The sequence below is a fragment of the Acipenser ruthenus genome, chromosome 38 (assembly GCF_902713425.1).
Source record: "Acipenser ruthenus chromosome 38, fAciRut3.2 maternal haplotype, whole genome shotgun sequence".
Taxonomy (NCBI): Eukaryota; Metazoa; Chordata; class Actinopteri; order Acipenseriformes; family Acipenseridae; genus Acipenser; species Acipenser ruthenus.
In genome coordinates, this window is record NC_081226.1 from 10638690 (window position 1) to 10656700 (window position 18011).

At 39.1% G+C, this 18011-nt stretch overlaps 2 protein-coding genes and 1 long non-coding RNA gene across 3 annotated transcripts in view; 1 reads left to right on the forward strand and 2 right to left on the reverse strand.

Moving 5' to 3' along the window:
- Positions 1–1658: 1658 nt before the first annotated feature.
- LOC131707034 (putative C-type lectin domain family 20 member A) overlaps positions 1659–18011 on the forward strand; it is a 118423-nt gene continuing 102070 nt past the window's right edge. The window contains exon 1 of the mRNA XM_059009082.1: positions 1659–1938. The gene's annotated coding sequence lies outside the window, so the exon portion shown is untranslated. The remainder of the gene's footprint in view (positions 1939–18011) is intronic.
- On the reverse strand, positions 6028–11781 carry LOC131707044 (uncharacterized). Its single transcript, XR_009310934.1, has 3 exons — positions 11728–11781; positions 10267–10355; positions 6028–10034 (listed from the first exon to the last, which is right to left on the reverse strand). It is a non-coding gene; the product is annotated as an uncharacterized LOC131707044 (long non-coding RNA).
- The window catches only part of LOC131706932 (macrophage mannose receptor 1-like), a 28440-nt gene continuing 22978 nt past the window's right edge, over positions 12550–18011 (reverse strand). Inside the window, exon 3 of the mRNA XM_059008879.1 lies at positions 12550–13212. Coding sequence (XP_058864862.1) covers positions 12812–13212 — 401 coding nt within the window. The 3' untranslated portion in view covers positions 12550–12811. The remainder of the gene's footprint in view (positions 13213–18011) is intronic.

The following is an 18011-nucleotide window of genomic DNA, read 5'->3' on the forward strand; positions in this document are numbered from 1 at the left end:
AAGAAATAGCAACTTTCTGAGGCTGATCTGGCGACTTAGATCTGAAAAGTTGGCAACACTGGCGGGAACCAACAGACAGGCTGGCAGGGAGACCGAGAGAGAGACACTTTACAGGTATCTTTATTTAATTATTTAATTAATAGCGTGCATGTATTTATTGTTATTTATGTGCTTTATTGTCAAGAGTTTCTCAGTTCAAAAGTTATTTCATACTACCCATAGATTAACACATGTATTATCTTACTGGGTTACTTTACAGTTCTAGTGACCTTAAAATAATGAACGCTTTAGCTCTGCATGTTTCAAGATTTTTTTTTAATTTTTTTATTTGCAACAGTAAATCGTAATCTTATTATATCCAGGTTCCGATCACAGGTTCAAGCCTCGGCCGGCTTGGTCTTCAAAGACTTCGGCTGGGCGACTCCAGCAAGTGGGGCTGGTTTTGCTTTCTATTTAACCCAATGTATTTCTGTGCTCTTGACTCTCATCAAGCACACCTGACGGCGCTGAAGGGTCCTGCAGGGTTAACCCTACACTATTGTTTTGTTTGTCCATGCAGTTCGTATGTGGATACATTCTGTACTGTGTATCATTGGTATTATTTCCTTTTTGTATCAGAATTAAAAGGTTTTTATTGAAAATCCCATATAATTAGCTAACAGGCAGCGCTGTGAGTAACAAACTATGTTGCTGGCCATGTTTACTTCTCTAAACTAAACAGCACATCTGGGCTAATGAAGGCTACTGTGACTGGAAGAACCTGCCACGAAGTATGTCTTTACACAGGTCCATAGACGCCTAACCCATGGGTCAGAAGGGGCACGTGTGCCCCCACCACACACCCCCCCCCCCCTTTTTAAAAAAAATCACACCACTGAAAAAAACAAATGAAAAATCAGTTAAAAATCACTCCACTAACTTTAACCAATCAAACAGACAGCATTTGCATATGATTAGAGTAATGGCAGCTCGAGCAACTTCTGGCAGTTGGCTGAGTTCGGTTGTAATTTGAGCGGGAAAAAAGTTAGTCTAACAACAGTGGTACAGAAAGATACTTAAAAAAGGGAAACAAAACATCTGCGAGTGGTTATATTATTTTATAGGTAATCAAACCGTTTGGCAATGTTAAAGTGAATTTAAAAAAGACATCTTAATTATTCATGTCGCAAATATCAAACACTTGCGTGACACACACTGATAGTCACCTCGGTCTTCTGTATCATTCTCGCCTGTTCTCTGCACAGCAGATTCTTGAGGGACGCCAGACTCCATTTCACACCGCACATAGAGATTATAGATAAATTAAAGATAAAATCTTAATCGTAAAGCCAAGATTTAAAAAAAAAATAGTGACGCACCAGCTATATCGCAAACTGTAACTCAGCGTTTGACATGAACCTGACCCGCCAGATAGGTCACTGTGGAGGGGAGGGGAGGGGAGGGGGGTTATCTTTATGAGTGGGTAATAGGTTTGAGTTATGTAACTGATATATAATACTGCGTAGAACGCTACAATAAATTATTAACATTCATTAATTACAGTACCAGTAACTGATTTAGCCAGTCAGTATTGTTAATTTGCCAAAAATCACCCCATCACCCCTCACCTAAGTGGGATAGTCCTACTGTTCAATGCGCGCGAGCAGCGATACATCAGCACACCAGCTCGAGCTCAGAAAATTCAAACCGTCGAGACGCTCGACCGCTCTCAACTGCCATTGAAGAGCTACTGTGTGAGAGATAATGTCAAATAAGAGGCATGTTTGCGTTATTTGGGCGAATACAAACGAGGTCAGGATAACTACTGAACATTTTGACAAAGAGAAAAGCCTGCTGTTGGATTCGGAGAGGGTTGGGCTGGTAGAGCACGGATTACTCGACATTAAGAAGCCCAAAGACAGATGGAGGGCTTACCTGCCAGAGACTCGACACTGTGTGGTAAGCAACGGTACATCACAGTAACCTTTTGTTGTGTTGTATAGTTTAATTAGTACTTGAATTGTAATTAATTTAAATATATATACATTTTTTACATTATCTTAAATGTCTATATGGCTACATCACTTCATACTTTTAGCTGTATAAAAATAGCAACTGCGGTACAATAAGAATTTAAAATTGAAGCAGCCTCCGTTTGTATTTATTTAATTCAAGTAGGTCCTAAACGAAATTAATCAGAATGACAAGTGTCATTTTGAGATGAGATATAATCATATAAATATCTGCGTAGGATACTGAACGGTAGGTTTTGATGTGTTTTTGTATGTTTATGTAACGGATGTGCAATGGTATTGTTTATTTTTTTGAATGTAATAAGTTTTATTGTGTGATTTTTTTATCATTTTTACTGTTGCACTGTCCCTTTAAACCCCAGGGAGACTATTCGTCTCCATAGTAACTGCAGTGCTAATTCGTAATGGGGCCAGCTGTATAAAAACAGGTGAGGTTAATCAGCGAGAGAGAGAGATCGGGGTTGAGAGATTTGTGAGCTGAGATCACGGGTCGGGGAGCTACTGTTTGGAAAGGATTGTAACCTTTCAAGTGTAATACTGAGGCGCTAGAAGTTCATGGTAAACTATTACTATTCATATTGAATAGTTTGGTCTGCTCTATAGTGGAGTGGTTTCAGTGAAGTATCCCTGGTGCTCTTAGACGTCGGTCGCAATTGTATGGGTTTGATTACAAAAGAGAATGTGCATTGTCTGTATTCTGAGTTTGTAATTACGATCGTGTGAATTTTGATGTCATATTTGAACGCTGTATACGAATTTCTTTTCTGTGTTAGTGGTTGTTTTATCTTTTAGAGTAGGGTCTTTGTCCTGATTATTCCAACTGTAATTGTGTATGTGTTTACAATATATAGTTATAAGCGGCCTGTTAACTTTTGATTGCACACTTGCACTTTATCAACCTGTGTATTAACTAAAATAGCGGCTACTGGAGTGTTTAGGCATTTTTTTAGGTTGCATGAAGTTTTCTGTTTTTCTATGCAAATCACTGATTTTTTTTTTTTTTAAGTGTTATTTAAGGTTTTATATTTTATTGTTTGGAACTGTTTGTGGAAACCACTATTTGCTTTGAAGGGTGTTATTTAAAAGTGTTTAAGATTTTACTTTTGGAATTGTGCTGTGAAAATTATTATCCTTTTTTTTTTTTTTTCTTCTAAAGAATGAAATTGCAAGGGGCAGCCATAATGTAATATAAAGTTCTGCCACAAGGCCCTAGCCGTTGTAACTGCAGTCTGATTTCTAGTAGGTACTGCAATGGCATATCTAGTAAAATGATCAGTGATCATTAAGATATGTTCATGGCCACTAGCTGCTTTTTCTAAAGTAAGAAAGTCCATAGAAACTAAATGGAGAGGTGCAGATGTAGTGATAGGCACTAATGGGGCATACTCTTGGGGAGTCTTCCGGGTGCAACACTGCTGACACTGCGCACACCACTGCTGAATATCAGCCTGCATATTAGTCTTCAAGCTTCAAGAAACCGTTGAGTATGCTTCCAGTTGCATTTTCCTCTTACGGAACTAAATTAATTAACTGTAACACATTCACATAGCATCAAACTATTAATTGTTTAGTTTGCACACCTTGCGTGTAAAATAACTTTTTAGTGAAACTTTTTTAGTGTTGTATGAAGTTATTGTGAAGTAAACTTGCTACATCGTAACAATATACTGTTAGTAAGCTTAGCTTGATCCATTCTAAGATTTTCTGCACCGTTTCAGTTCAGGCTGTGTGTGTGTGTGTGTTAGCAAGCTACTTGGTACTCTCAGCCTGCTTTGCTTTGCTGCTGCGTTGTGTGTGTGTGTGTGTGTGTGTTAGCAAGCTACTTGGTACTCTCAGCCTGCTTTGCTTTGCTGCTGCGTTGTGTGTGTGTGTGTGTGTGTGTTAGCAAGCTACTTGGTACTCTCAGCCTGCTTTGCTTTGCTGCTGCGTTGTGTGTGTGTGTGTGTATAAGCAGTGTCACATTTCACTGGCCCTGAAGCTGCTTTAACGCAGTGTGAGAGCTGTGACATGCGTTTTATGCTTTAGTCTAAGTGATTGACTTTCTGACACTTGTCTGCTGTGAGGTACAAAATAGTCTAAGTTGCAGAACCCCATAAGCATATCTGCTAAATAATCACATAGGAGCCGTTCTAGATCTCCCCCTGCCCCTCTCACTACAGGCAGAGCCGGTGACGGGTTAGAATGTAGCAGCAGCGGCAACACATGAGCTGCAATATGCGGATCCACACCATAAACATCACACACAAAGAAGCAATTTCTCAAAACCCCTACCACCGCTCCTACTTCCCAGCCCGGCATCCATGTCCTGAACATCCTCCCAGCTCTCCCTCGTTCTTCTTCATGAAGCTTTATAAAGTATTCAGCTACAAACAAATGGGCTAATTATTCAATTACAACACGATTTTCTTGCACACATTCACATATGCTTGAAAAAAAAATGAATATAAGTGCAATAGAAAAACGACAACTTAAATTATCAACACAAAAGAAAGTGTAAAGAAAGCTTAGCCCAGTTACAGTTTCTTACACACTAGAGAATTGTGGAGATGTGTTGCTGTTTGACAGCTTGACAGCTCGTGCAGGGTAGCGCTCTGTTGCTGGTATTAGTGAGGGCGTGTTTCCCAAATCACAGGGCTGTGTGATATCAAAAATATCAACTGAATGAACCCATTGAAAACATTGCTCACCAGTTAAAATATAATACAGGGTCTATAGTTCTGTAATATAATGCAGGATCCTTAGTGATGTAATATAATACAGGGTCTATAGGCAGCAGTGTGGAGTAGTGGTTAGGGCTCTGGACTCTTGACCGGAGGGTTGTGGGTTCAATCCCAGGTGGGGGACACTGCTGCTGTACCCTTAAGCAAGGTACTTTACCTAGATTGCTCCAGTAAAAACCCAACTGTATAAATGGGTAATTGTATGTAAAAATAATGTGATATCTTGTAAGTCGCCCTGGATAAGGGCGTCTGCTAAGAAAGAAATTATTATTATTATTATTATTAATATAATGCAGGATATATAGTGCTGTAATATAATGCAGGATCCTTAGTGATGTAATATAATACAGGGTCTATAGTGCTGTAATATAATACAGGGTCTATAGTGCTGTAATATAATGCAGAATCCTTAGTGATGTAATATAATACAGGGTCTATAGTGCTGTAATATAATACAGGATCTACAGTGGTGTAATATAATACAGGGTCTATAGTGGTTTTTTTTTATCAGAGGCATTTTGGGAAATGTAGTCCTGTTCTCTTTAAATGATCAGGACTACATTTTTGCTTTTCCTCCAGTTATTTCCATACTCTGTTCATTTTTAAAGGGTACAAACTATACATTATTTGGGGTTCTATATACCTCCCCAATATAACTTTCCCCCATATTTATCACACTTGCTTTTTTTCTAAGAATTGAATCTATTGAAAATACAAATAGAAAACAGTGATGTAAATACCCTCTGTGAAGCACTCAATATTTGATATACCTGCAGCTTATAGTGACTAATAACAATGATATGGACTAGCAGATTGATTCATGAAAGTGTTCCTGGGGGATGTACACAAAGTGGACTGTCAGCTGTGATCCAGTATAGAATGCATGATAGGCTTAGATGTGAAAAGATGTAGGGAAGAGATACAAACACATTGAATGTAGGTGTAATAATGAACATGGGTGTGGTAAGCTGCAGCTTTTTATTAACAAGCTCTACCATTGAAAAGCAGGCCAGGGCTCTTCTCCAGCAGCTGCACCCTCTCTCCTGCTTGATGATGTCATAGAACCCCTTGCTGGATTGCTCTTGTAACTCGCTGCAGCCTCGCTCTCTCACACACACACCAGAGTGCTAGAGCATCCTGATTGTTCAAAGCCCTGCTTTGTTCTCACTTTGTCTTGTGACTGTTTCTTGTGACATGATTCTAGAAAAGGATTGACTGTTCAGCAGTTCAGTCAGAGGATTGCAAATTTAACCAAGTGACAATACCCAATAAAGAAGCGAGAGATTCAGATTAAAACTTTATTGAAACAATTCAGCAAAAAATATTAATAAATACAGAGTATGAACAGTGAACCAATGCCTTGTTTCTCATACAGTTAAAGTATTGATATTGATACACAGCAGAGAAGCCCTGAACCCAAGCGTTAATGACTGAACCCCATGTTTCATTGTATCCAGCAGACTGCAGTGAATCAGGTGGACCTGACTGTGTGGTTGTGAACTTAACACGTTTTTAAATTCTTTGTATTCTCATTTTAATTTTGCATGATCAAGATCATTTTCATTGTTTGTCTGATAAGCAATTAACCCTGATTCTGAAGCATCAAGACTACAAATAATGGCATTATTGTTTTTTTTATCCCACCCACCCCTGTAATGTTTTGTGGTGCCCCCTATGGGATTGTACAGGAACTTGCAAGGTGTACATTTATTGTCATGCCTTTGTAAAATGGCCCACTTCCTTTGTAATCACTCTGTATATATTGTATTGTTTTGCTTTTTTTACATCATAAATAAAACAAACCCCAAAGCCTTCATATAATCCCTAGTAACTATTATAATATAAATTAGAATTAGTGTGAAATATACCCATCACCTTGTTATCAATCAGTGTTTTAGCAGTAACCGAGTTATGTAACCAGGAGGTCCCAGGTTCAAATCCCACCTCAGCCACTGGCTCATTCTGTGACCCTGAGCAAGTCACTTAACCTTCTTGTGCTCCGTCTTTTGGGTGAGACGTAATTGTAAGTGCCTCTGCAGCTGATGCATATTTCACACACCCTAGTTTCTAAGTCACCTTGGGTAAAGGTGTCTGCTAAATAAACAAATAATAATATGTAGATATATAGATAATGGGCTCTATATATCATTGATTTCTCTTTCATATCTTGTCTTTTCGTAGGTTTTTGTGAATTCGTTGACCTCCCCGCGATGTATTAAAGTCGTTTTCACTCCCGTAACTTGGTTTCATCCCTGCTCCAGTAATTTTGTTACGACTGTTCGTTTCAAGGTACTTAAGCATACAAATGTACGAATCTCATTCTAATGTTGAAGTTTCGTGCTGCGCTTGATGTGTCGTCATGTTTTGCTGATTTACAGCAGTGTTTTGTGCTTGTTATTTTACGCCTGCCTCGCACTGGCGTAGATTCAACAAGCTGTTCGTAAGTCAGTCTGCCTCTGAGGACATTTAGTAACTTAAAAAAAAGAAACCAAAAGTATTTAAGTCTATATTAAATAACATTGTCAATAAATACATGTTTTTTTGTTTTGGTTTATTTTATATTTGAATGTGCTTTATTTTAAACGTAATTTAACCCTTCCTGATCCCCGTGTTGCCTGCAAAGCTGACAGCAATGAATGGTGTTATTGCAGCTGCAATCAAACTCGCTGTGAATGCTGTGCTATTTATTACAATCCGGCAGATGTTGCCTCTGGATTAATTGTAGGTGCATATTTCAATATGAGTTGGAGTTATTACAGTTACAGTATTGCAAATAAACTCTGAGCAGCACCAGTGCTGCCAATTTGGTGAATTTGTTTGCTTAGTAACGGGCTTAACAACCACAATGTAAACGCACCAGCTACATGACAGTGGTGAAGTTGATTTGAAGTTTCAAAACAACTTAAAATATGAAGCTGAAGGGTTAACCTTTCCTTTAACTGTAAACCTTAAATAATTTGTGAAAACCAATACAAATCGCGCCAATGCGCTTTTTATACAGGGATGAATGAGGAAGCTGTATTCACAGCCATATGATATTATTACATTTTACATATCAACCGTTAAACCAGCGTTCTGTTTCAGGGCTTTTTTTATTGTTTTAAACTCAAATATCTTGTTGTACTTTTATTTTTCAATAGGTGTGCTTAAAATGTAATACAACGTCCTGCAAAGCTATTTCTTATCAATATATGCAATGTATTCGGGGGGGGGGGGGTCTGTGTACTGTGATCGTTTTCAACTTTTGCTTTAAAATGTCGACTTTCAGATCTTAAGAGTTGGCAACACTGAGCAGCACAGAGCAAAATCCACAGTACTGTACTTCAAGATCATCATATTCAACCCATCCAGGACCAGGGCTGGAGACCTCTCATATAGTGCAGACAGCTGAACTACGCCAAAAAGTATTTACTTGGGTAGCCTACTGTATGTACTGGACTTTCCCTTTGCACAACTAAAATTATATACATAAACCTTTAAATTTAAGCACTGAACACATATGGAAGCTTGGGGTACAGACGAGTAAAAACATGGTAGCGACTGCAGAATTATCATGCAAATGTACCATGGTAAACTTCCATATCTAGAAAGAGGTTCATTTTATTCCTGCTTTCTGTTTTTGTGGACCCTCTCTCTTAGAGCTACATGTTTGTTTTTTTGCTTTGCCAGGGTCTGTTTGCGCTACACATTATTACATTGTAATGTTTACTTTACTTCCGGAAGCACGTTCTAAATCGCTGCAAATCCATTTATAATGAGATGCAAACGCCGATCTCTCCTGTATAATAAGCGATATTTTAGGCTGTTCATAAACTTGCTGTGATTTTACATTAGAACATTGCATGCAGAAATTCTACGAAGGACGGAGGCTAAGAATTCACAGTATTTATGAACAAATAGGCAATATTAGTACAGAGCCCCATATCTCTATCTATTTAAATAAATCAAATTAAAATACACAAAATTTACCCATCACCGTGTTACAAAATTAGTGTTGCACCAGTAACTAATGTAAACTATTATTATCAAATGAAAATATACCCATCACCCAATTATAAATCACAGTTGCACAAATAGGTAGTATAAAATTAATTTAAAACTAAAACGGACAACAGTGGATCTACACACTGCTGTCCTGTCACTCTACATGCTTGTGTTTTTTGTAAATACAGGCTGATTATAAAGACCATAGGGGGCGCCACCAGTCTTAACGTATGCTGCAGCAGTCCTTCCATTGCTATAGCAGCTCCAGTCCTGAAGGGCCCCTCACCCAGGTGATAATTAAGGACATGGTTGAGAAGGGCCAGTGTTACCGACCCACACCCCCTGCACCAGGGCAACTCGTCTCACTTACCCAGCCTAGCGTGAAGCTCTCCTGACAGCGCAGATCAAGAGCTGTCGATGTCACTTCACGAGCGGATCATGTGCAAAGGATATTATCCGCCATGTTACTTGACCCTGTCTATCTGATGAGCAAATTACCCTGGTTCCTTGTTTTTAAAGTTCTGTTGCATCAATACTTTACAAATAATTGCAGTAATGTTTTGTGGCGCCCCCTATGGGATTGTACAGGAACTTGCAAGGTGTACATGTATTCCGTCATGCCTTTGTAAAATGGCCCACTTCCTTTGTAATCACTCTGTATATATTGTATTGTTTTGCTTTTTTACATCATAACAAATAAAACACAAACCCAAAAGCCTTCATATAATCCCTAGTAACTATTGTAATATAACTTAGAATTCTTTGTGAAAACAAAATATACCCATCACCTTATGTTAGTGTTGTAGCAGTAACTGAGATACAGTATATAGATAATCTCTATATTATAAATCAAATTAAAATACCCAAAATATACCCATCACCCAATTAAAAATCTGAGTTACACAAATAATGTAAAACTATTTTAAAACTAAAACCAACACCTCAAAATAAATCTACATTGCACCAGTAGGTATCGTAAAATCCATCTACAACTAAACCCCTCAATTCAGCTAATTTAAATTATAGTTGTAGTCACTAATATAACATTCACAGGCACACTCAAAAGCCTTTATTAACCCCTAATCCTACTCTGAATCTGTCGTACCATCTCAAACTAATGCTCCCGTATACCAGCTTTTAAATGTGTTTTTGAAGAAGTTTGAGTTGTTAATAAGAGATCAATGTTGGTGTCTCACGGCTCGGAGCACTTCTCCTCCTTCTTCTCTTCCTCCTCCTTGTGGAAAATCTGTCCGTCTTGTTTTCTCCAGCGCAGCTTAACGCCATCCATTGGAAAGTTCTTGGAGAAGTGCTCCCGAATCTGAAACAGCAACCACAAGAAACACAGTGTTATCACAGAACACATCTCTATCTCTTTATTTCTCTCTCCCTCTCTATCCCCCTCTTTCTAAGTGTGAAATGAGAATACATAAAGTGAACATTTGGGGCAGTGCCTTCAACAGTCTTATGGAAATGAGACCAGCCGATTAGTTTGATACAAAGTCCAGTACACAGGAAGCAGTGTAGGGTTTCTGAAAGGGAATGTCACCTACCTGCTCTAAAAGGGCTTCGCTCACTTTGGGGTCTTCAAGATTCATTCCTGCGGGTGCGTTTAATTGGACCCTTAATGTTTCCATCTTATCTGTGCAGACAAACAGAAGAGTTCACACAGCCATTAAATAAACACCATGTAAAACAATAAGACCCCACATAGTGTGCAATGTGCTGCACAGAATGTGAGTTAAGTGCAGGGCTCAGGTGGGGTGCTGGTACCTAGAACACAAGAAGCAGACTTACAGAGGTAGATTTTCAAAGATGTCACTCTTGTTTTTAGATGAGTGTCTAGTGTTGGGGCAGTTTTCAAAAGTATTAAACAGTTGCACATTAGCACCATTTCAATGCATGCTAGTGTAATGATGGCTTTCTGCATGAGGTATTAATTATGTTATTAATTAAAAGTTTTACTAATTCAGTTTAATATGCTTTTATATTAAGTTTCTATACAGTATTGTGTAAGTTTTGAGTTCTTTCATTTCCCATCAGCAAAACCAGCTATGTGCAGTTTTTTTTATAGCCTAACACGACTCAGTCACACATAGGAGGCTGTGTGGTCCAGTGGTTAAAGAAAATGGCTTGTAACCAGGAGGTCCCTGGTTCAAATCCCACCTCAGCCACTGACTCATTGCGTGACCCTGAGCAAGTCACTTAACCTCCTAGTGCTCCGTCTTTCAGGTGAGACCTAGTTGTAAGTGACTCTGCAGCTGATGCATAGTTCACACACCCTAGTCTCTGTAAGTCGCCTTGGATAAAGACATCTGCTAAATAAACAAATAATAATAAAAGCCAAAAGGCAGGATATTAGCAGAGATAGTGTGAGATGGGGGAGGGGAACTGAAAGACAAGGTGGATACACCCTGTTAGGTACAACGTGGTATGCAAAGCTCCCTTTTCCCCCTCAGAGGGAATGTGCAGTGATAGAGTGGAAACCCCTGTCATTGGACAGAAGTAAGACAAATGAGAGTGGAGTCAACAATTGTTTACAAAGGTATAAATATCAAACATTCTAAAGTTTTGACAGTCTTTTCATCTCTTTTGAATTGACTCCATGGATATCCATGCTTTCTAATACAAACATATGCACTGAGCTGTACTTAGGCCTTGTCCAAAGTCAGTTTAAATCTTGTGCTTATATGATTGTATATAAAGTGTTTTTGAATCAAAAACCATTTGTCAGCTTAATTTTTTCACTACTCTAGTTTGTCTCTTACTAACATTCCCATGTGTGGATTGCAATGCACGGACATGTCTACAGTAAGTAGTCCAGACATCCTGAGTTACACTGCAGGTACCTGGTGTGAGTCAGGCAGCCATCACACACTTAGATCCTTCAGCTTTCACAGTATTGTTTCTGAAAAGTTCCACACAAATCTCACATGGCTTCAACAGGTCTAGTGGTTCACATGGCTATTCCTGCTGTGTGCTTTGAATGAAACTGAACTGTTTACACTCCATACCTTCAGAGAGTGGTGTTGAAGGAGGGTCTGAGGGGGTTGCATCTGTAGAAACAAAAGAATCGATAATGAATAAATTACAATAAATAAAATAATTCAGTAATTTATCAGTCACATTTCTGCTGTAGGCTTTCAATCAAACTGAACTGATTACACTCCAGACCTTCAGAGAGCCGTGTTGAAGGAGGGTCTGAGGGGGTTGCATCTGTAGAAACAAATGAATCAATAATGAATAAATTACAATAAATAAAATAAATTCAACTGAATGCAGGATCTAACTCCATACCGTCAGAGAGTGGTGTTGAAGGAGGGTCTGAGGGGGTTGGATCTGTAGAAACAGATGAATCAATAATGAATAGTCACATTTCTGCTGTAGGCTTTCAATCAAACTGAAGTGATTACACTCCATACCTTCAGAGAGCCGTGTTGAAGGAGGGTCTGAGGGGGTTGCATCTGTAGAAACAAATGAATCAATAATTAATAAATAATAATAAATAAAATAAATTCAACTGAATGCAGGATCTAACTCCATACCTTCAGAGAGCCGTGTTGAAGGAGGGTCTGAGGGGGTTGCATCTGTAGAAACAAATGAATCAATAATTAATAAATAATAATAAATAAAATAATTCAGTAATTTATTACAGTCACATTTCTGCTGTAGGCTTTTAATCAAACTGAAGTGATTACACTCCATACCTGCAGAGAGCCGTGTTGAAGGAGGGTCTGAGGGGGTTAGATCTGTGTGAGGATGAAAGAAGTATCATTCATGCATTGTTTTAATGTATTGTAATGAAACTGTGTCTATGCTTCTGTCTCCACCAGGGCAATGCTCACAATGACATGCTGTCTCACTCATCCTGAAGGGATCAATGTTTTTGAATCAATACAATAAATACCCAATCAGAATGTATTTTACAGCACATGCCTCTCCTGTGTGTAACAAATGAGGGGTAGCTGTTCCCTGCTCACACACTCTTAATGATGGGGCTGGTTTCTGGTTCTTCATATCTCTGGGCTACACCCTGCCCTGCTCTAGGGGTCAGACAGCTACTGTAGGATCAGATGGACTGGGCCTCTGAGTCCCTGCTCACAGACTGGGGTACAAACACTGAGCTGAACAAGAACAGACTGAGCCGGGATCCTTACCATCATAGCAGAAGAAAGGATACAGAACATTGCAGCCAATGTCACCCCATGTGCCATTCTTGAACATCCTCACACAGTTCTCATTGCCTCCCGCATTGTTTGGTTGCACAGTGTTCCAGTTGTGAAATGTGTAGCTATCCCCCTGGTGTGACCACTTCCAGGGCTCATTGAACAGGCCTATCCAGAAGGTCTTGCCCTGCGCTTTCTTCACTAGGTCTGCATTTTCACTGGCATTCTTTATACTGACGAGGTCGGTGTGGTGTTCTCTGCAGTACTGCTGAGCTTCAGTCCAGGTTTTCAGAACTTCAATCAGGGTGTATCTCTCAGTGATGATGCTGGTCTCTGTAAACACAAACAGCAGATGAGAGGCTGGGAGCTGTGGATGTGTGGTGGATCTGAACTCAAAACTGTGTGTTGTCCTCAATCAAGCACATTTTTGTGTTTATTTACATATATGGGGCTAAATTCGCAGAAGGTTGTTATTCCAAAAATAGTTGTATAATTTGGGGCTGGTTAAAACTATTTAAATAACACAAGGAAAAGTCATGTAATTGTAAGTGATCAGCTGTATAAAAGTATATTAGACTCCCCAGAATTACCGATTTGTCAGGTGTACTTTAACCCAACACTTTGGCTCACAGTGTCCTGTGTGGTTGACTGCATTGTGTTGAAATGCCAGTTTAAGGAGATAAAGGGTATTAGGAGATGACTCTCTTGAGTGTAAGCACCTGTAGCTCATCCAATGAGCCAAGCAGAGGCTGTGAATACACTGCTCAGATGTTTCACTTGCTTATCACAGAATTCAGATTTTCACGTTTGGTTCCTACAGCTGCCATCAGCATGCATGTCATTGTGATAGCATGTTTCAGATTATAGGTCAGCTGGGACTAGCAAGAGTCTACTGCAGTATTCCGAGATTAGTTTTCATAATTGCAGCAGTTAAGATAGACCTGTAATCAGTTTAATAACTTTTCATTTAATAAAGAACAAGTCCAAACACAGGGGAGTGATGTATTATGTATACATACACAGTATAAAAGTGCAACTGTTTATTCTTTTATTACATTTCACACAACAATAGACTAAATGGTGTCATTTTACAAAAACAAGACAATCTGTCTTTACAGTCAAGTCAGTGGAGGCTGGTAACCAAAACAAATGAGGAGGCAGAAAAAACGCAGAGGGCATGGGGTCCCCTTCAGCCCCCAGCAGCAGGAGAATCTTATTATTGTATTCTGACTGACAATACTTCCCATATCTTCTGGTTTTACCCAATTTGGTTGTTAAACACATTTTCTCTACTAGCCAGCAGAGATAATAAAACATTAGCCCATCGTAGCTTATTCTAATAAACTTAACTGTTACACACTGCCAGTGTATGTTTAAAATGCACTGTAAACATTAATATAGCATTTCGATTTAAATACCACCATCAACATACTTTGCATAAAATATTTTATAAACAATGTTAAGGCAGGAGAAAGGCAGACAAAAATCAAGCACATCCTATCCACTTAATTAGCTTAAATCAATGACCAACAAAATATACCGTTCTGTACCAGTGGCACAACTACCAACCCGCTGTTTCAACAATCTGACATGTAAAAAAGGAGCTATACTTTGTCCATGTGAGCTAATTACCACAGATACTGAAAAGTAAACAGGGCCAGCAAGACAGTTATTATCTGCACCCCTCGTCAGCCAATCCACTCTCTCGCCATCCAACCACACTGAAAAGACCTGTCCTTGATAGAATATAACATTTTTGATAGCGGCCTCCCTTCAGATTTTATACAAAGTTTTTCAGTGTAATCTAGCATGGAAACAGTCTTCATCAGCCAAATAAACAATGTCATCCTCCATTCTACCTTTAAAAATGCCTGCACAAAACAAGCCCCAAGGCTAATAAGAGGAGAAAACAGATGGGTTTAAAAATATGTTACTACCATTATGATGGATTTCTTTTTTTTCTGGTCACATTAAAATCTCCTTCAGAAAATTGGATGCAAAATCGAATGATGCGATTAAGTAAGATTGTACCCATAGATGCAGGCTATGTGGAAGCTGACCGTGACTGCAGTTATGCGTCCCAAACTGAAGAGGGCATTATAACGAAAGTCAAGGTCAACCACCACACGGCAGAGCCTTTACAGAGAGGGCGCTATTATTACCATTAATCAGTCATTTAGCAGACGCTATTAGAAAACGGGTTTTCACTTTTCTTTAAAATAAAAAAAAAAACGCACTAAAACCTACATTTACCCTAAACTTGTAATGATTTGTCGGGTACACTTCCGTCGAGAAACATTTTAGGAAAATAGTGTAAAAAATGTTCATAATTAGAGGAAAAAAATACTTTATTAAACAAATCATATTTTTACTTGTCAGAGCTGCTTCTAGTTTATCGTGACAGTGCCAGATATCAGAATGGAGCGCTATTACTGAACTGTGCGAGTCAATTGCAATGAACTGAAAAGGACAAGCTGGTCTCACAAGGGAAACGTTGACACAGTAATGTCTTGCGAGGCTCTGGACACGTGACTCAGTTAATGTTTTGCTGGATCCACCACCATGCTTTGCGGCTACGTTACCACAGAACCCCAAATCTGTGTCTAATGTTACCTTTTCAGTTCTGTATTGTTTTCAAACAATGTGTTCTTAAAACGCATTACACGAGTAGAGAGATATAAATTATAAATTTGGTATGATCTAATTCTGAAATGAACACACTGCATCCATGGGGCTGTTGACAACAAAACCTGAATTTCAGAATTTTAGTTTTTGTACTTTTTAAAATATAAAAGTTTTTGTTCCCAACAAGCCCATGGATGCAGCGTGTTCATTTTTAAAAAACTGACATCAATTAGGTCATGCAAAATGTATAATTTATATCCATCATAATTTATATCTATCACATTCAGTATGTACATTCATAATATGTTAAATAATGATTGTTTTTAAAAAAAGAAATAGTAACGAACTAAGCAGCTCCAGACAGTCCCCAGCTGCGTATTAAAATTTGTCTCAATTGCAACGAACCCAAAGTAACTTCTGCTGCCCTCTAGAGGATATTAAAACACAATGCTAAGTATGTCCAGCAATTTCTGTGGTATCGTACTATCTGGAACAAATATGAAAAATCCCAACATGTACTGACAACTTTTATGAAACTGAACTTTTCATAACCAAAAAATATATAAAATGATTTGAAATTTTCCAAAAAAAAAAAACTGTCAAAGCGTTTGCAACAAAACCAGTTTCATCCTTATTTAACTTGTTCAACTTAAAGTAGGGTTATTTTATATATACAAAAGTAATACATAATTCCAGTACTTTTCCCCAATGTCTCTGCTTTCAGCCTCTTCCACAGGGAAGGAAGCATGTAATCTGCTTCCAAGTGTATCCCGTGCAGCTGTGCGCTGCAGAGTCTCTGTGAAATCCTTTCAGCCTCTTCCACAGGGAAGGAAGCATGCAATCTGCTTACAAGTGTATCCCGTGCAGCTATGCACTGCAGAGACTCTGTGGAATCCTTTTAGCCTCTTCCACAGGGAAGGAAGCATGCAATCTGCTTACAAGTGTATCCCGTGCAGCTGTGCGCTGCAGAGTCTCTGTGAAATCCTTTCAGCCTCTTCCACAGGGAAGGAAGCATGCAATCTGCTTACAAGTGTATCCCGTGCAGCTGTGCGCTGCAGAGTCTCTATGGAATCCTTTTAGCCTCTTCCACAGGGAAGGAAGCATGCAATCTGCTTACAAGTGTATCCCGTGCAGCTGTGCACTGCAGAGTCTCTGTGGAATCCTTTCAGCCTCTTCCACAGGGAAGGAAGCATGCAATCTGCTTGCAAGTGTATCCCGTGCAGCTGTGCGCTGCAGTCTCTGTGGAATCCTTTCAGCCTCTTCTACAGGGAAGGAAACATGCAATCTGCTTACAAGTGTATCCCGTGCAGCTGTGCGCTGCAGAGTCTCTGTGAAATCCTTTCAACCTCTTCCACAGGGAAGGAAGCATGCAATCTGCTTACAGGTGTATCCCGTGCAGCTGTGCGCTGCAGAGTCTCTATGGAATCCTTTTAGCCTCTTCCACAGGGAAGGAAGCATGCAATCTGCTTACAAGTGTATCCCGTGCAGCTGTGCGCTGCAGAATCGCTATATAGCATATGAAAGAAAAGTTGTTTTGTTTTTTGTTTTTTCTGTTTTTTAATTCTACCCAATTTTTTTTTTTTAAGATTAAAAAAACTTTAATTTTCAGGACGTTTCGGGGAAAAGCCCTTCAGCTATTTAAAAAGAAAAGTAAAACACAGAAAAAGTAAACAATCAGGAAATATTATTTAACACGTCGCAGGGCCAAAAAAATAATAATTAAGAAACGAAACATGGAAAGAAATAACTAAGAAAATAAATTCACTGAGACCAGTGCAGGTGTCATAACCAATATGACAGTGCCTCCCGGAGGCATTATAAGATAGAATAAACCCATCCAATCCTGCCTCCCCGTATGACAGTGCCTCCCGGAGACATTATAAAATAGAATAAACTCATCCGATACTGCCTCCCCGTACGACAGTGCCTCCCGGAGACATTATAAAATAGAATAAACTCATCCGATACTGCCTCCCCGTACGACAGTGCCTCCCGGAGACATTATATAACAGAATAAACTCATCCGATACTGCCTCCCCGTATGACAGTGCCTCCCGGAGACATTATATAACAGAATAAACCCATCCGATACTGCCTCCCGTATGACAGTGCCTCCAGGAGACATTATAAAATAGAATAAACTCATCAGATACTGCCTCCCCGTACGACAGTGCCTCCCGGAGACATTATAAAACAGAATAAACTCATCCGATACTGCCTCCCCGTACGACAGTGCCTCCCGGAGACATTATAAAACAGAATAAACTCATCCGATACTGCCTCCCGTATGACAGTTTTATAATGTATGTAAAGTTAGAAAACTCAACCCCTGAAATGACACATCTTAAATATTAATATATAATTTTATAAACAGGCCAATTTCAACCTCTTTCCAAGTTGCATAGAAAAAAAAAACTTTGGATATTGTAGTGTAACAAAGTTGACTAATAATAGCAGTCAATTGCCACAGCTAAAATAATTATGAAAAGGGGCCAAACAGAGGCTAC